This window comes from Streptopelia decaocto (genome assembly GCF_964273445.1).
Source record: "Streptopelia decaocto genome assembly, chromosome: 6".
Taxonomy (NCBI): domain Eukaryota; kingdom Metazoa; phylum Chordata; class Aves; order Columbiformes; family Columbidae; genus Streptopelia; species Streptopelia decaocto.
This window is the reverse complement of record NC_138660.1, coordinates 39,048,988-39,069,084: the sequence shown is the minus strand read 5'-3', so window position 1 is coordinate 39,069,084 and position 20,097 is coordinate 39,048,988. Positions and strand designations below refer to the sequence as shown.

Below are 20,097 nucleotides of genomic sequence, written 5' to 3'. Positions count from 1 at the left end.
TTATTCCAGACTTGAGTAGTTTGAAATAAACTTTGTCCTCTCTGGGCACGTTTGTGGAATAGATGCCCAAGGAATGGGCCAGACCCACCACGTTTGTCAGCACTTGCTACTCCAGTAGGCAGAAGGAAAAAGACTCAACAGGTGACAATGACCCTTATCTCATGGGAACCAGTATGAAGAGTGCTAAGCTGGGCTGGCTGGATCAGACATGCCTTCTAAAGTAGTTCTAAGAAGAAGATAATACTTATTTTTACCTCACAGACTCTTTCCAGTGTTGGCATCCAGGAACTGGCCAGGTGGCAATTCTGCAGAACAACCCATGTTCCTTCCTTTACTGCCTTCTCTATCATCTTCATGGCGATGGGGCCTTGGCCTTGACCAAGTGACAGAGAACTCAACTTTGTATCACCATATCCCTGCACAGATAAAGCATACAATAAGTAAGAATAATATGGCATAAATACACTAAAACTTCTGGTATGAGAGTTCACATCTATATGCATTCTTGAAATATTTTATGTACAGTATATTTTAAAATACAGTTATAAGCTTTTTCTTTGTGTCTTTCCAGTTGACTAAAACCTCTTATCTATCTTTCAGTAAAAAGGTCCAACTACACATCCCTTTAATCCAGAACTGCAAAAGTCTGACAGTTGCAAAATACTCCTAAAACCAGCATACTCTTTAGGACGTAGACAACCCACTACAGAATGCAGGCTGCATTTACAGCCCACTTGTTGGAAACTTGAAGTATGTCTGTCATTCTCAACAGCACAGAATTCTGACAGAATAATAGTCAGGAAATTCAAGAATCAGAGCCATCAAAAATCCGTATTTGAATTCTGAGGTGTAGATGTCACCTAGGATCTTATATTACTGTGGTTTTTTCTTAAGTAATATATTACACGTCATGCTTATTAGAAAAAAAATACCATCAACCTATAAGGTTCCTTAAACTGAATGTTTACACTAGTATGGTTTTCTTCCATTTCTCCATTTTAGATCATGCAAACTGATTAAATAGATCACGACATCACTGCATTATAAAATATGCCAAAAATATTTAACATATGATTCCTTATGATCAATAGACAAATTGTTCATTCCTAAAAACAATCCACTTGCATTGATTAGTGCCTTGTGTTAAAGAGAACCATGCGATCAATTTTAACATGTTTTTGGGCAATTCAAAACAGGTTTTTGAGCTTACTTTGGCATTTCGACTTGTACTGAAGCAAAGTTCTTGCTTCATACAAACATATGTATGTGCACACACACACACGAACATCAACTCTATTTAAAAAGCGTGGAGATATTGAAATACCTGATCATCAGCAAACTTAACAAGGGCTGCCATGGGGTCAGCACCAGGAGAAAGTACAAATATCAGTGGCGCACAAGAGTTACTATCAGAAAATGCTTTGGACAAATCAAATGGAGGTGGCTCAATAAATGGACGTCCCAGGTTATGAATGATAAATTCCTGTACCATTGGTATTATCTAGAAAAAAACAAATAAACAAACAAACAAAAAAGAAGAATAAGAAAACTAGAATTAATTAAAAGTGTTCTCATTTTATGTAAGCATTAACACAGATCACTCTAAACATTATAAGATATATTTCAAGGACAGTATTCCTGCATATAAAATGAGATACAAGTGAAATCCCAGAGGAATCCATGATTTAGCAAGTGTAAATCCAGGCAAAAAATAGGCTCTAAGCTTGAAGATGCTCTAAGAGGGCTGGAATCAGAAGTGCTTGGCAAAAGATCCTTCCTCTCATTTCTGTCACCACATCTGGACAGACTCACATGCTGCTATAGGAAGCCGGATGTTCTCTGCACTTACACCACCTGTATTATGGAAAGGATGTCAAGTTTCAGGTCCCTAATGCAACACCTTTCAAAGGTGTGAAGATCTTGGGTAAAAAAACTACTGTGGACAACAGTCTTGTACACGCTGGTGTTTAACCTTCCTGCTGAAGTGAACTGGGCTCTTTACCAACATGATAGACACATATAAAATGACCGCTTAACGCTTTGATCTTGTAAACCCTTACTGATATAATTCCTTTAAATATCACCATTCATTCTATCTCTGGACACAGCCTAGAATATTTTACAATAACCACTTCCCCTTTAAAGAAATGAACTAGTATTTGCAAATGTGATACTAAGAATTCATCTCTGAACCCAAAATTCAAGAAATACAAAAGGTTTCAAATAACAATTTTAACTCAAACACTTTGGTGACAATCAGGTATAATATTTTTTTTAAATGTTATCTGTAAAATTGCTGTAACTAGAGTTTTTAATTTCCATGTTTGACATTTTGATAATAAAATCTGTATTTTGATACTGCATACAGGTGTTTTCAGTTAATAAGCATGTAGTGTGACTGAGTACACAGAATGCGGCACAGGTGAAAAAAGGTTCCAATACTTAATTTATCTTGATTGTCCTGCTCATCAACTCACCTGTGTCTTTACTTACTTTCAAATTTAACCTTTGTCATTATAGCCAGGTGTGGACTAACAGTAGTCCCACTAGCCTCTGATTATATGAAAAATTGTCTGTGCAAATTCTGGTTTATAGTAGGTTGATTTTTTTTTTAAATAAAGATTCACAATATGATCATCTCTTGTGATCTGTGCTATATTCCATCCTTAAAGCTAGACAGACTCAAATCAGAATAGTTCTGCCTCAAAACACTTCCCATAGAACAAAATGAATCTGTGTGTCTGCAGTAATTGCTACCTTTAAGCACCTACATTACCTGCACTCCTCCTTACCCTTAAATTATCTCCCTAGGTTAGACAAAATTTACCATAAATAGGGACATCCACCAAAAAAGCTGTACGAGCGAAAATAGCAGGTGTACTGAAAAAAGAAAGTCACAAGGTTTGTCAGACAGTCTCAAGGAGGAAGAGCTCGGGCAAGTTTGGTGTGTGCACTGCAACTTAAAAGCTAAAGACATACCCTTCTGTTTCAAGAAGCTTTTTCATTACCATTTCATACTTGCTGAGTTTTTTTAAATCTCATTAATTTCTTTTCCCTTTATGACTGACTGGGGTAGAATGGTTGTAGACAACACAGCTGAAATGCATACTCGCAAATACTTTTGGTTTCCAAATGGACAAACCTTTCTGGATAAGTTTTGTACATACTTTGTCAGGTCGCAGGCAGCGAATGATGAGCATCCTTTGGAACTCCTCCAACTTGTCTTGCCACTCTCCAGGAAAATTCTCATGCTGGGGATCCTAAAAACAGATGTATTTCAACACTGTTTAAAGGATTTGTGAATTACCAATAGTGAGAATAAATCATCTTTTAACTTGACACATCAATCCATCATGTATCTTCTTCTTAATCTACAGAAATAGGGTTGACATGCTTAAAGCTTTAAAGGTTTTTTTTAAATCTTTAAACATAAAAGCTTCTCTTGTAGTAGAGATGTTATGGTAATTTTTAAGTGTGTAAAAGACAATAACCCAAAGTTCTTCTCTAGAAAATGGAGAAGGAATATGCTGGAGGAAACCTGAAAATGCACTTTACCCCCCTCTTTCTGTTAGACCTGAATTATGGTGTCAGTCTTCAGTATTACAATGGTAACCATATAATCAGGGATAATTACATTACAGTATTACATGATAAGCATGAGTTAGGTTGCATCTGAATGCAGAAAATGAGTGCAGGGAAACAAGAAGCAGAAACAATGCCCCAGACCCGTTGACTTGTCAATGGCCCAAGAATAATCCAGCCATCATGTTGTCACTGCAGGAATCAGATGGGAGCAGCCATGGCTGTGGGGCATGTGAACGTCTTGTTAGACTGGAGCAGAGTACAAGTGAGGTGTGCCTGGCTGGAAACTGGTGTTCCAGTTCTGCTGGCGATCATTTGGGCTGGGAAGGCTTGGCACAGAGGGATGCAGACAGACCTGCACAAGCTGCATTCTGAGCAGCATGGATTTAGCAAATCAAATCACGATGGAGCTCAGGTTCTGCTAAGGATCTGGAGCCTGGCTCCCTCCTTCCCCAACTTCCAGGCACTTAATTTCAGATTGGAATCCAGAATGCTGCACTATTTTTGTATTAATACACTGAAAACTCCACTAAGCACAAAAACTCTTCTCCAGGAGAAGAGATGCACCAGTAGCTTTGAGAACAGGTCAGCCAGCTGGAGGATAACCGAGTTTCAGTCCCTACTCCAAGATATGCAACACATCTTTAGATAAAACACATGGAATCCTTGAACTGGGGAGTTGAAGTCAGGTCTCCCGTACTTCTCAAAGCAACCTTAACTACAGCAGGAGAAGGAGGAAGAGAAAAATGCATCTCAAACTCCTTTGAAAAACAGGTATATTCAGTCTATGACTTCTGAAGACAAAGTGCCTCAAGCAACACTGATTCCTGTGCCCTCTCTCTTTAACACACATGCACACAGGCATGAAACTGTCCTTTATTTATATTTGTGCATCACTAACAAGACAGGAAAAAGAGCTGGTTGCATATTACTGGGGATAAACTAGAGCAGTAAGAAAAAGCCCACAGTCATGAAAAAAGGCATCTTTCCCAAGACCCATTATGAATTGGTATTTTTGAAAATTGTAGTGTATTGACATGAAAGTACTAGCATGAAGGCTAGAGAGGTCATGAAAATGGTTTCACATAACAAGTAAAAGGCATGGCAACTCTTCTGTATGAGGACAGCAATAGATAGTGCCGTTCCTTTTGATCTCGCGCTCAGGTTTCTGTAACTAAATGTTCCTGGCTTCAGCGTTACTGTTTATTAGGTTCTTTATCAGTTAATTGATGATCTGATTCTATAGCTCTCATTTTATTGAATGTCACTTAAACGAAGGATTTTCTACTTATTTCAGTCTGGCCATGTGAGTGCACATGGAGCTATCACATACATCTTGGATCTTTACTTCTGAAAGTCAGCACCTTTCCTCTATAACAGGCATTGCTTCAAAAAGCTATCATCTCAAAGTGTGTCACAGAATAATCCCCTCTCTCAATCTGCTTTTCAAATGCCATAATTTCTCTGTTTATTTCACAAGCAACTATTTCCCAAAGAAGAACTAAAGCCCTCAACTTGCTCTTTTTGTAAATGCCCAGGGAAAGTGTTAGCTCTATAATTCACGTGGTTCCTGCAACCTGGACAACTAAAGGAGCTGCAGCTGCTTAGCTTCTTTAATGTTTCAGTGTACATTTATGAGCATTTCCAATCAGAAATCCATTCTTTTCCTCTCTGCATACTTTCAGGCCATTTGTTAAACAGAAAGGATTTCTAAATCTTTGACATTTACCATGAATACAACACATCATTCATTTTTATGAAAGGGGTATAAAAGGTCCTGGATCATTTGGCTGACTATTGGTGATAAATTTTCATTGTTTAACAGTGAGAAAAGCACAAACAGACAGTATTAGCTGCACATGAAAGTGGTTATGGTCAGATATGGTGCAAGGAAGATAACTTTTTTAATCATGTCTTCAGGAGGTATGTTGATGATGAACACATTGCCTATGAAGAAACTAGAGAGTGTGATAAAATAAAGGAGTTGATAGTAAGATTAAAGATGAATCAAGTGTCCAAATGTGGAGTAAAATTCATCTAAAGAGCCTAGATTTTGACCAAACAGTGATGAAGTTGGATAAACACAAAGTCATTCATGCACATATCTTCAGGTCACTGCCAGAGTTGGAAACAGAACACAGGTCTCCTGAACCCCACACTGGCTTCTTGACATGGAAATAATTGTTTTTTCACACATATCCAGCAAAGCAGCATGCCACATAATAGCATGAAAAGGCATCCTCAAAGTATGCAAAACAAATGTATGGAGTTACAAGGGACAGTGGTTGCCTTAAGTTTAGCAAATGTCACTGTCACCTTACCACTCCATGTTTTGTTGTGTTTTTTTTTCCCTCCAAATTCAATTCAAATCCTGACTTGCTATTCAGAAGCCACCTGACAAACTGGCAATAATCTACTATTACACACCATTTGCTTAAATATTTACATTTCACTATGTAAGAACCATGCACTTTCTTTTCCCTAAATAAATATTTGCCATGTGTTAATTAGCTTAAGAATGCAAGCAATCATGGATGTTAACATACCATGCTGTCATACACCAGTTTCCATCCATCCTTCAGTTGTGTAAAATCCTCACGAATATTTGTGAAGCGTGGCAAATCTTCTAGTCGACAAATTTCATCCCACGATTTTGGAGGAAGCCAGGTACATGGATTAGAAAAGGGATTGTCCAAACCTATGCCTCCAGTCAACAGAAATTTCCACTCATTCTCATCGATCTGCAATAAAAACCATTGCTCTTAGGACTAAATAAATAATATCTATTGGTTTTAGTAAATTATGGAGGAAATCAATACCTTTATCTGAATTCTTGCCTTAGTTGAAAAGGCTTCTATATCACTACTAAAAGCTTATTTCCAAAGTGTTCACTATCTGGTTTTCAGTTACACAAGAATTTAAGGAATTTAAGATATGAGCCAGTCTGAAGATTCATCTGCATTCCTAACTTGAGGAATGAACAATGTTAACTGATTACATTTTTTACACCCATTCTTCAAATCCCAAAATGTTGAAGGAAAAAAAATGCTGGAAATATTTGAGGGAACCATGCCTTTTGCAACCTTTTCCTATAATGCAAATCTAAATAGGAAAACAAAATATCAGCCTATCAAGTCTCATTCCTTTCACAATACTCCTTTATCTCAAAATTTCTTTGACGGCTTGAATTTGCAAATTGAAGTCCCTGTTAATAGGAGAACAGGGTCCGATGATTATTACTGTCAGCTCTTGAAGGAATTCACTTCTATTCTGTATTCTCTGAGATAAAAATTTCAGAAGTTTCTAACATCTGAAATGTTTACACGTTACACTGAAAGAAACAACCCCAAGCAACAGTAAGGACTGTTTTGAGGACAATATCATTCACATACATGTGAATTTTTAAAAATCCTGTAAAGAAATATTTTGAAAAGAATTACTAGAAATCAATAGAATTCAGTTAGTACAAGTGTTTGATTGTGAGAAATTCCATACAAAAATAAATATATTTAGCACCATAAGTGAAAAAGACTAGTAGCTTCTTAAATCAATGTTTATAATTCATTTTGAGATGCTCTTAGAACTTCATACGTTACAGTAAAGTTGCAAAGTATTCACTGTAAGAGTAACAGGGCCTGGGCTCTGCTTGAAGTAATGTGTAGAAAAACTGTTATCACCCAGCTCAATTTTGTCATATCAGTTTGTCACAGATTTATTTCATTCCAGAGAATCTTTTTCCAGGCTTATAATTGCTTCTTGTATCTCATATCAACAGCAAAATATTTTTAAATACTGACCAATCTTTCATATTTCAGTAGATTCACAGTTAGACAAAAAGAGAATAGCAGCTTGTCCTTTTCAAAGAGGGAGCGACAGACATTGACATAAAGTGAGTAAGTAAAATGATCCTTGAGAATCTTCAACCTAGAGGTGTTGGAAAAAAAAATATCTTCCATTAATACCACTCTAAAGTGGTGCCCTCTGGAAACCTCTTACAAACCATTCATATATCCTTTATTCTAATAAACTCTCCAGTCAATTACCCCAAAGCAATCATTCAATGAATGTACCATTGTGAGAGCAAAATAACATGAAAAACATCTCAGTAACACATGATTTTCAGAGAAAGTGAGAGGTTCCTTTTGGGAGCCGTACAAAAGGGTAGCAATTTTAAAATTCATTATGAATATAAATACCAGGACCAAAATCAAAACAATCCATCTTTCAAGGTTATCTGAAATCTGTTTCCCATTCTACAGACAATTTTCCTTAATATGCTGTAATACAAATTTACTTAAAACTCCCTGATTTCTTACCAAATATTTATTTAAACACAAAGCAAGCAGGCCATCTGTTGTTTTATAAAGGTTTCAGTTTTAATACCTTGAATACCTAGTCAAAATAAGGAAAAGTCCCTTGGGGTGGTTAGAAATGCAGTGTTTGAATTTCCACAACGACTTCAAATCCTTCTTTCAAGTCAGTGACAAAGATGTGCAGGGGTGCTGTGGCTTTTTTCCAACTTCCAGAGTCACCAGTCCCTCAGCAGGGAGCTACTCAGAGGGTGTTCCTGCAGTTCAGACATTGGGACCATTCTAAAACCTATGTGTGATCCATTAGAATCGAAAAGTGGAAAGCTTTTGTTGAGAGATAAGATGGAGAGCAACCTATGTTGTTTGATCCATGTCTCCTTTTTAGCTTTGTGTTTCAATCTGGATTTGTTTTCTTCCATTCAACTGACAAGAAATAGACCATTTTAAATATTATTATTGTAATAAACACTTCTGTTTTTATTAGCTTTTTAATTCCTTTCAAAATTAATGATTGCTCATCAGTTAAATGGATACAGACACAATTTATACACATAATAGTGACACAAAGATGACAGTGCGACAAAATGTAAACTCTTCTCAAGTTACAGAAGTAGCATGGTTTGCACAAGAAAAGAATGATAAAAAAAAAAAATCTCAGCAGAGGCTGCATTAAAAAATATCTGACTAGTGAAGACAGCCCAAGACAAATGGTCTGATGTGAATTACTAATTCACAGAGAATTTTCTGAGTCTGTCTTCCTCTGCCTTCACTGGGCAAAATTATCAAAATGGGCTTACACCAATCATTCCCTGGGGATGCACGCTGTTAGCTGGGATTTGGCTCCTGTATCTTTATATTCCTTCTGACAGGAAGGTTCTGAATGAAAATGAGATTATTTTATTTATTGCTTTCTTTCACTTAGACACACAGGCATACAGGAGGTTGTTTTGAGATATAGAAGATTTAAAGTTCAAGAGCTAAGTTTACAGAACACAGTTTGCCTTACTGGTAAAAGGCTACCTTGAATGCAGTTTCAAATATGACACCCAAAGATTAAGCTCTGACTGAAATGATTATTAGCAATATGTTTGATAATACAGTTATGCTAGACTAAGAGTGTCCAGACCTTGTCTAAATTCTAATGAAAAAAATACCCTACCTAAGAGTATGCCACTAAACTGGACACTATATATTAAACTACACACTAAGTACTGCCTTACCAGGTACTACAACTTATTCATGTTTAAATAAAACATGGAGAGTAATGGCTAATCCCCAAATGGCTACTTGCAATATTAACTAGAAAAAATTTCTGTATACAAATTGGGAGATCAGTTTCCGTCTCCCATCCTTTGTTCATCTGAGGAACATTCAAGTATCTAAGTAACATAAGCAATGTTCTGTGATTTTAAGATCAAATAAAGACACTGAATTAGAATTTAGTAACTGATGTGATAGAGTACTGAAAAACTTTCTTTAAACCAGCTCTGTGCAGATAATTAACTTCAAAGGTATAGTTTGCATCATCCTAATGGGATCATAACATGCTAAATGTTATGCTAAATGCTAAATGTCATGCATGACATGCTAAAAAGAATTCAGGTTTATTAAAGATTGCACAGTTTCTCCTGTTCTCATTAACAAGCTGGAAGAGGGAGGGACACCTTCAGTATAAAACAACAATCAAACAATTTTAAAAGTGGTTGGGTTCAGAATTGCTGCCTGGCACACTCCACAGCCAAGAGCCCCAGTCACAAGACTTCATTCTCCCTCACCAGTTGTCTGAAAAAGTTTCTTGCCTGTTTCTTGAAGACATACAAAGTCACTACATGAAAGGAAATGCAAAATCAAAGCAGGTGGGACATTTTAATCTAACTGATACTTAGTAATTTCACACACGATTATTCAATAGAAATAGTGAAATGTGTTGCACTTTTAATATATTGTATATATTTGGTTTCTATGAATAAATTATTTTCCAGAAAACAGTATCTGACATACAAATGTGCCAAAAAACATTTCAAAGTATAGTGGCTGAGACTACAGACTTTGGAGAAACTACAGTAACATTTCTGAATTAACTATTAATAGATCACCAATTCCAAATGGCAAATTATCACTCTTACCTTGCTTGTAAAACTTCTGATTGCTCTGAATTATCTATAGACATGATGAAAAGGTTAATGAACCACATGAGTGAATACTGGTACATGGGCTCAATGTTGGCTAGATCAGCAATCGTAAAAAACAGGACTGACGAATGGATGGCAATAGGCCGATAGCCCATACGAGTAGCATCAATCTTCTTCTCCGTCTCTTCAGCTACAGCTTGCTTTTCAGAAATCTCATTAGCCAGAACTTTGGAAGATGACAATATCTTAATAGCAGTTTCATCCTCCAAAATATTTCCTTCTGAGGCTGAAAGAACTTCTAAAATCTTGTCTTCTATTTCTTTTAGCTGCCTAAAATATTATAGAAGATTTTTCACATATGAAAATTACAGCTGTTTTCTGTTAGTTTCTACAAAACAAGACAACATATAGCTTCTATTCATGATATGTCACTTAAATAGCAAAACCTTTTTTCCTCATTAAACCTTCCCTTAAATTTAAGAAAAAGTAGCCACTTTCAGGCTAAAAATGAATGGTCAAGGGAGGAAGTGACAAACCACTTGGACTACAGTACATTTCATGCCTTGACCCACAAGGAAAGATGCCCTTTGGTGTGTACAATCAGTGCAAATCTAACACACAGCCTTTAGTATCTAATCCAAAATTGCAAGGACAGCAAATTGCATGCCAACATCATGGAAGGGACATGTAAAAACAGACAGAGGACAGGATCAAGAGTTAAATTTTGCAATTACACAATGCACAATTCAGCTCTTTAGCATTTTCTAATAAGACCAGAAATAGGAAACGGCATCAGAAGAAGAAAGGCACAACCAATAGGAATATGAGTAAGAGCATGCACCCAAATCAGCCTAGAAACCAGCAGAAGTCTAAGTTTGGACAGTCTTGAATTTCCTGTTAAATCAAACAAAAATATCGTCTCTGAAACATATTTCCCATTATTGTATTTCCTTAAACTGCAACCTGCATCTGTCCCTAGCAAGGGAGCCTCTCTCAATACCTTTTATTCTCAGCCCCTTGAAGGATGAGGGCTTGTTTTTCTTCTTCAAGATCTGGCCTTTCTCTTGCAACTACAATTCCCAGCAGCTGATCCTGCATTCCTTCTGAAGTTATCATGAAGTTCAATAATGTCACCTGGTAGAAGAAACAGGTTTGGAAAGACAGCACAGATGCAATTAAAATGCTGCTTCATCTACAAGATGAAGTTAGTATAAGACCATGTCATATGCTCAACCAAACATGGAGAGGAAATGAATTACAGCTGAGAGTTTAAGCTGATGAGTTGGAAAGCAAACTCCAGGCTTAACATGGAAAATTAAACACTAAAGGAAAATTAAACATGAAATATTCATGACAAGAATTTATAGAATTTCATTCTTTCCTCTGTACATGGAAACTTTGAATATCAGTGCTTCAGGTGACTGGTCCATATAACAAAAATGAACATCATTATGTCTGCTGCCTAAGTTTTCTCTCTTTAATAGCCTTGTTCACATGCAATTTGTGGCACTATTACTACAGGGATATTAGTATCCTTATTACTATCCTAGAATTAGGATAGCATCATGTTCACTTTTTCATTGGAAAGTGACTGGAAAAATCACTTATTGTTTAAAAGTATTCCCATGCCATATTTAAAATGTATCTGGAAAAGCCCATGTGTTCTTGCTGAAGAAGAGACAAAATGGACAATATTTTACAGGAGAAAGGGAAGCAATAGTTTAACTAGCAGAGGCTAGAAAATAGTTTGATGCATGGAGTTCAAAACCAAGAAAATAATCTACTTACCCATCATAAAGACTGATGAAAATATTGGTTTCAATTCATTGAAATAGTGACTACAGATTCTCTTTGGGTTTTTTGGTGGGTATGGATAATATTGACTTGTGTTTCAGAAGAATATTTGCCTTGAACATAGTGATTTGTTAGAATATGGAATATAATACCTGTGAAGTTAATTGGTCTTGATCTGCTTCTGCCACTAATGACATCTCAAAGTTGGCCAAATATTTGAGGCTTTTTTTTCATGAGTTTTGCTTGCAAAGTTAGGAAGGGTAGTATTTTAACTTTCTTAAAATACATCAGTCATGGTTTTTTGTTAGAGTAAGCCTCATCTTAAAAAAAAAATTGGAGGACAGATAGCATATCTGTGTTCTTGCACTGAAATGAACAGAAGTTATTCCCTTTCATTAACTCTTGTCCATTTTCCCTGCAGCAGTACTCCTTCACTGTTGAAACAACTTTCTGTTCATTTTACTGACATTCATAATGGTTTTAAAAGTTTTGATTTCAAGGTTTTGTGTTTCAGTACAGTCAATGTTAAACCACGGTGGACATATGTAATACTTTTCTATAAACAGTTCTTCAAAAAGAATAATAAATAAAAGGGGGAATACATCTCCCAAGCAACTTCACAAAGACTGAAACACCAATGTTGTTCCATAAAGCAGGAAACCAACTATTTTTTTGTCCTAACAGAAAAATAGGAATAGCTATAGTTATCAAATATATAATTCTGTAAATACATTTTCTGCTATAAAGAAGGCACAATGCCAGGAATTGCTCAGACTACCATTCATAACTACACTAAGGCTAAAAATCATGAATGTGAAAGCCTAATGAGGATGTTGCATGTGAGGTGACTATTACAGTAAGTCCTTGTAAATATTTTTATAATAAAAGGTGACCAAATAGCATCAGGAGATACAGACTGGGAAAGGTGTTAAAATCAATTCATTAATTAAATTCCTGACAGTATGAAAGAATGACAGCATAGCAAGGTGAAGTATAAGACCTGAGCAATGTCAGCACATGATACCAGTCTTCCAGCAGTGTGAAAAAAAACCCCAGTGTTGCCAGGGGAGGAGTAAGCAAATGCCAGAAATTCTTCCTCGATTTTAAAAACAGAATAATTTAAAAATTAAAACAGATTTGCACATCCATTTTGCAAGTTCTCACCTTAACAGATGTTTCTGGAAGATAATGTGGATTTCTCAACTTAGTTGTAATATAAAAACGGAATTCAGGAGCGTACTCGATAGTGGAGTCTCCAAGGCAGATGCATATGCTCCCTGACTGCTTAAATGTTTGTTTGAGCAACAGTGGCTCTAGGATAGGATCAAGTTCTTCTCCAACATTCTCCAGTAGCACTTCAAAATAACATAAGAATTAGTAGGACTTTCCTGGCATTTATATTAATAATTGACTATTCTTTTGAATACATAGGTATCATGTGTATTTACTGTGTGTAAACAATAGAAAAATTAATTGAGCAACATCTAGAGATAAGATTAACATTTCTGAGAGTATTTGGCTGCTTGAAAAATGAATCAACAAAATGTACCTTTCATTTCTTTTAAATAGTATACCAGTTTGCAAAAAAAGCCACTAAAATGCTATCATTATTACTGCTGCCAATGGTTTAGAAAAGCAGTTGAAGGTTACCATTTTTAAAAAGGGAAGTAACAACAAATTAAATGCCACACACCACAGAAATAACTTGGGGTAACTAAGTCTGCCTCTGTTTTCATTGTAAGCATTTGGGATCATAAAAATCAATAAATAAATAATGGATAATAAATAATCCTTTTATTTACTTGTAGTCTGGTTAATAATTGAAAAATAGCTGGAGTTGTAACTTTGTATTTCATTAATTTAGTTCTATTTCAAGCTAATAATGACTACTTGCAATAAAGATCCTACAGAGAATATTAAAGTCATTAATGATCACAGCCTAGCAATCTGGTGTTGATGTTCTAGAAAAGCCAAATAAAAACAACACTACATTTTAGAAATAACACTATTGTAATATGAAAACAAAAGCATGGCAAATCTAATAAAGCAATCAAAAGATACAAATTAAATGGAGCATTGTATTGTGTAAGAAGTATCTTGTAACCTGGGCTGAGGACTTCCATTACTATAGAACTGATGTGATTCAAAATGAGAGAGAAATTTCTCAGTTTTCCTTAACTATGATAACATTTGATTATCAGTGGAGTTTCATTTTTTAGCTAATTGTGACCCCTCCAGATTCTTCTGTAATTCACACTTTCATTAGCCAACCTACCAGGACTTCCAAACTGAATGCAATTTTCCAGTGTTGTAACAAATTGAGGGTCACTGAGTTTGACCACATGCAAGTTATTGGCTTTTTCCATGTTCTTTATCCATTTGTTTGCTTGACCCTGAGGATCTATCATCAGAGGCCATCTTCTTGCATTCCTGAAGGGAAAAATACAAACTTTCAAAACTGAGGCATAAGGTCTTCAAATGTTTACCTAAAAGGACTTCTTAAGGCAATTTATTCCCTCTAGCATTAAAACAAAAGCACATCAGTATGAAACAGTATGAACAGGCACATCCTTGGGCACAATCCTTGATGAATTGACCAGCAGACAGATGAATCTTAAAGGTCATTGTTTAAAAAAAGCTAGCATATTTCTTCAAAATCAAGGAGCTTTAACTTTTGAAAGGAGAATTAATTCCTTATCTACTGACTGTACCACAAGAATAGTATTAAAATTCTATTCCTGAAGCATTTTAAGATGTTTTAAAGTGAATCCAGTGTGCAGTATGTTTGTCAAAAAAAAGAAAGTGGAGAAGAGAAGGGGAAGGAGTGGGCTGAATTCAGAGATTTAAAACCTTGACATTATCAAGTTACAAAGGATTACTAGTATTTCTTACAAGCTTAAACGTTATAGTCATTTTGTAACTCCGGTTGTTACATTGGATATATAGCAGAAAACTGTCTATAAAAATAAAAACCTGAAAAGCATGTTGTGAAAAGCTGTTTAATGAAAATTATTAATTGTAATTGTTTTTGTTGGGTTTTTGTTTGTTTGTTTTTTTACTTACGAGGTAATGATGCCATTATCAATAGAAAACATGTCAGAAGGCAGTCCAGCAATAGTCCAAGACCTGATTGTCACTGGTTCTCCCAGGGTATTTGTTAAGGAAAAATCATCAGAACAAGGAATGTCTTTTGTTTTACATAGCAATGTCCACTCTTTAGTTTGCATCTAGAGAAGAAGAAAACAAGTATTAAGTTCCCTGTATTCACAAAATTTTCAAACTATTAAAAAATACATATTTTTCAACCCATTTCCCATAACAATTACTATGTACAAGATCACTATATCTTCAAATAGAAAGAAATTAATCCTTCTGGATAAAATGTCTAAAAAGTATCTTAAAAATGCCTTTGTATGTGATTTCTATGTATGAAATATATGTTTATTTGGTCAGTGCCTTGGTATGTTTTTATTTACCATTTCAGTGGTAGCCTTCTATACTACATAATTAGTGTAGAACAAATGCAGATATTCTAAGTAAAAAAAAAGTATCTTAATTATTTAATGTAAGGATAGACATAATGAGCACTTGTCAGGACTTAACCAAATGTAACCATCATTAAGAGTTGCTTTTCACAATTCACTGTTCCCTGTATCATCTAACTCACTACAGTTGTGTAAACTATACATGTTTGTATGGTGCACAGTAATAATCAAGACACACACCTTCAAAGATGTAAACGAAAAAGTGTATTCCACTAGGAAGAATGCCTCTAAAGAAGGAAAATATATAGAAATACCATGTTCATCTGAAAGGCATAATCTTGTATGAAAGCTTTGTATAAACTCAAAGAAATATGCTATAGTATTCTAAACAAAACATTAGCTGGCAAAGCCTCAAACAACAAAACTCAGATATTCACTGTTCAAGGAAATAGTCCAAGGGTTACAGACATTCCCAGAGGTTGTGAATGAATGATCCATCAATTTGCATAAAACAAAGTTCATATTCCCAAAGCTCACTTTTATTCCCAAAGTCACTTTTTGTCTTATTGAAACAAAAACCATAGCAGCAGAAGCAATGAGGAACCACACAACAGTGATAGCATCTATACAACAATTTCTCAAAGAGAGACCTGTCTAATCTGTGTCTGCACAATCATCAGAGTCAGAATAAGCAACCAGGAATCCAGACCCACTGTTGCACAGAGAAAGCAACTCTGCAGCCAGACAGAATGAAATTACACTAAAATTTTTAGTGAAATCACTACAGATTAATTTATAGTGAATATTCATGCAGATGTCTCTGCCTCTTATGAAGATCATCTGCACCTGTAGCTACACGTGCCTGGAATACAGTTCAGCACCCCTGAGGGTGTTTCACCAAAAGTGCCCCTACCTACCCAGGTGCAATGTTCTACACAGTGCAGGTTGTAAGCAGAAAAGAGAACACTCCCTCCGAATTATGTCATTTGACTCAGTAAAAACTGTTATTTATTTATGCTATAAATACTCACCCCATAAACTCTCACTCTGTCAAGTTTTAAAATAATAACATCATGGCATGGGCATTATGAAGAAAATAGTACCTCAAAGGAGGTACATTGAAGGAAAAACAGAAATAAGGATTATATCCAAATTATGTGTTCAAATGAGGTACACTTTTTTTTTTTTTAATCTCTCTCTTTTTTTAGCCATATTTGAAACACTCAACCTGATTTTCAGAATAAATGGCTGAATTCAGTGGCAGGTTTTTGTGGTCAAAGTCAGGGTAATTTTGACATCCAAACATTGTTGTATCTAAAGTCAGTTGCCACATCAAAAAAAATATTTTTTGTATTCAGAATCCCTTTTTACTTCACTACAAGCTACAGATACAAATCTGCTATGTTATTGAGCTACTGTATCTTTGTCTCTTTTTGTACAGAATTACTGCACTTTCAGAACTTGCTTAATTGTGCTGCTGCTGAAATAGAAGCTCATTCTGACCTCTGTGAAATCAAGAAGAATTTGGCCACTGAATGGAATAGAAGCAACCTGAGCCATGAGGTATAAGGTTACCGGCAATTGCTTTAGAGAAGAAAAGCAACCGAACAACTCCACACTTTACACCGCAATAAGTACTTTACAGTAGAATGAAGGAAGAATTTCCTCCATGAGCTTTATCAACAATACTCAAAAGCCTACAATACAGTTTCAGTTCCACTTATGAATTCTGCTAAAACATAATTTGAAAATATAGAACTTCTATTAAAAGAAAAATTAATAAAATTTAGAATTAATAAAATTTAGATTGCTACAAAACATAGAGACAAAACCACTGTACATAATACCTGTCTGTAGCTGGATGTAAAGGCTCCTAGGTAAGCTACAATTCCTGAGGAAATAAGTATATCACCAGTCAAATTGGTGTACTGCCTTCCCAGCTGCAAAGCAGTCTCTTGCCAGCGAGTTTTCTCACCCCCAAGGCCACCAATCAATTGTTCTGCTCGCTCTAGTTTCTTGCTGCACAAGTCAACCTCAGAACGAGAAAAATTGCTGATTATATTACATGATCAATTTGCACTCATTTTACAAAGATTAAAAGCATTCAAGGATTATTTTCCTGTGTAGATATTTTCTTTAGTAATTTCATTAAATAGAAAGGAAACACCTTCTTATTATAATGGAAATGGTTAAAGAACAAAAACAATCTCAGTACCAGTACAGTACTATTCAGCTATATTTTCACCCAAGTAAAGGAAGGTGATCAGTGTAACACACACAATTCAAATTAGCTCCTGATGCAATATGGAAAATATAGGCAAAGAAATGATCAAACACCATATGATGATGCCAACTCTTGTTGCTGTTACAATCCTCTCTTCTGGTAACCATGCAGCCAATTGACGCCACAGGAACAACTGCTGGTGGAGTCCCTCCCTTCTGCTTCCAAACCCCATCAGTATGCAGAAGAAGCACTCCAAGAGCTGACTAACTACAGACAAGAATTATGACTCCATTTCAAATGCCAATACTATTTTGTAAAAAAAAAAAAAAAAAAGAAAAAAGAAGCTCAAGAGGATGTAAGATGATGTACTGCAAATCTTAAAAAAAACAAAAAAGGTCTCTTTCTGCATACATAACAGTTATTCAGCAGTCAGGAACAGAGCTTACCAGAAACATTTTCAAAACTGCATTAGACTTTCAAAGCTTCCAATGTACTGACTTGCAAGTTCATAGGTGAATCAAACTCCTAGTATAATCACTGAAAATTTATCTCCTCACAAGAAAGCCAATATGAATGACTATGTAGGAGAGGGATATCACTTGGTATATTCAGAACATCTACATTTTCTACTACATTTATTCATTTATTCTCCATGATTTGCCCATTTATAACTAAGACCATTACACCAAAATAAGAAGATGCTTATCTAAAAGTTTGACTTGTTGAAAGTATTGGCAGTGAAAAGGAAAAATACCATTTGAAAAAGAAGCAAATTTTAAATAACTTGTCTGGATGTCAGTTCATCTTTTACATTATATACCTGACTTTCCAAGTCAGCCTTCTCCTGATTCTTGGATTCCAGTGTCTGCTGGAGTAAAGCCAGTTTATCTTGAACCTCCTTCAGGTCTGCTTGTTTCTTTCTTAGACTATCCATAGCAATCTTCAGTTCTGCTTCAGCTTCATTCAGCTTCAGCCTTTTGGGTGCAACATTTTTTGACACTCTGAATAAAGTCAAAGAACATATTAAACATCTGAAAGATCCCCCCTAACTTCAGGGTTACTATTAAAAAAAAATGAACATAGGAGAGATGAAGAGAAACCTCAGCAACTCAGTAGCTCATGCAGGATTCCCTTCCATACTTTCATGATACCTGAAGACAATTGGATTTTACTTAATCATTTGTTTCTATACTGATACTGATTGATTTATGCAGTTTCTGCATTTTTTTCTGTAATAACAGGTAATGACTAAAGGCAAAAAAGATTACACATCCAAGCTGTGTCCCCTTTCACCACAACTGAGAATCCATCATGGATTTGTGCCATTAGAAACACATCAATAATCAATATATTAAGTAACACTCACAGACGCTGCACACATACATACAGGCAACTGTGTACACAAAATAAAAAATTAACAGCTTTACACATTCAGGGATCTTTTTTCCAGTTTTGAGGACTGCAGTCTTTTACAGAGATATTTTTGTGAGGAAAATATTTGAAGTAACATATAACTGAAAACATATTGTTTATCTTTCCAAAAACAAGCAGCAAGAAAATAGGCTAAAATGTCCCTATGCTCAACTGAAACAGTATTTCACAAGTATTAGCCTCATAATTAATTAATCCCCTCTTGTACTGCTCTAAGTTGCAGTTCTCCTTTAAAGACCATCTTTTTAGTTAGTTTTCTAACAACTGATACTTACAATGTTAATAGTCATTCTCAAATTGAGAACTCTACCAAATATGCATTCACTAAGCTTTCAGTCCAATAACAAAATCTTCTCTCAAATGAATGCACGCATTCCCTACCACGACTGAACTTTCAAATTGCAACACCGTAAAAAGAAGTTAACTTTATTTGCCAACTGAAGAGATCTTTTCTCCCATGTCTTCCGAGAAAAATTCAGAAGTGAAAAATCAGGCTCTACACCTTAACATCAGGTATCTTATGACAGTTGGTTTGCACAAGTTTCCCACTAGTAAGGCATAATTTCACATCTCTTTTGGTGTTAAACTGATCTCTTTAATAAAATGTATTTTAACTTTTTTTTCTTTTTTAAGAATTTTTATGCATACTTACACATCATAAGCGTCCATGGCTATGACCCACTTGCACAGACCTTCTGCTGCTGTGGAAGCATTTCGAATTTTTTCTGGTACAAACTCAGGATTCGTAAGATACCGTTTTCTTATGACGGCCATGTAAGCTGGGGGAATGTTATCCTTGTCATATTCATAAAGAGACTGAAGAAATCTGATGTCACCCAGAAGTCTCTTAGCAGGACCCCAGAAATCCTCAGTTTTTTTACCAGAACCTCCTGGATCTGGAATCCTATCTGGCTTGATGCCTTTAAGGATGCATATAGCTTCCATTACAAGCTTGACACCAGCGGGAGGGCTCTTCATGGACTTAACCACTGTAATATCCTTAAAAGAAGAATAATAATTAAAAAAAACAGCAATACCCTGAGTGCTCTGAACATAGGTGGATTAATTCTTCTATTACAAAAGAAATAATAATACTTTTTATGTCAAGATAACATTTTGCCATATACATTTGCTATCCT

The 20,097-nt window shown here is 35.5% G+C and overlaps 1 protein-coding gene across 1 annotated transcript in view; it reads right to left on the bottom strand.

Moving 5' to 3' along the window:
- Positions 1 to 20,097, bottom strand: part of DNAH7 (dynein axonemal heavy chain 7) — a gene marked incomplete at both ends in the record, with an annotated part of 98,012 nt that overhangs the window by 9,371 nt on the left and 68,544 nt on the right. The window contains 13 exons of the mRNA XM_082055980.1: positions 255 to 416; positions 1,325 to 1,501; positions 3,168 to 3,260; positions 6,129 to 6,323; positions 7,380 to 7,506; positions 10,019 to 10,354; positions 11,025 to 11,158; positions 12,983 to 13,173; positions 14,094 to 14,248; positions 14,882 to 15,045; positions 17,151 to 17,336; positions 18,348 to 18,528; positions 19,611 to 19,957. Of these exons, the coding sequence (XP_081912106.1) occupies positions 255 to 416; positions 1,325 to 1,501; positions 3,168 to 3,260; positions 6,129 to 6,323; positions 7,380 to 7,506; positions 10,019 to 10,354; positions 11,025 to 11,158; positions 12,983 to 13,173; positions 14,094 to 14,248; positions 14,882 to 15,045; positions 17,151 to 17,336; positions 18,348 to 18,528; positions 19,611 to 19,957 (2,448 nt within the window). The remainder of the gene's footprint in view (positions 1 to 254; positions 417 to 1,324; positions 1,502 to 3,167; positions 3,261 to 6,128; positions 6,324 to 7,379; positions 7,507 to 10,018; positions 10,355 to 11,024; positions 11,159 to 12,982; positions 13,174 to 14,093; positions 14,249 to 14,881; positions 15,046 to 17,150; positions 17,337 to 18,347; positions 18,529 to 19,610; positions 19,958 to 20,097) is intronic.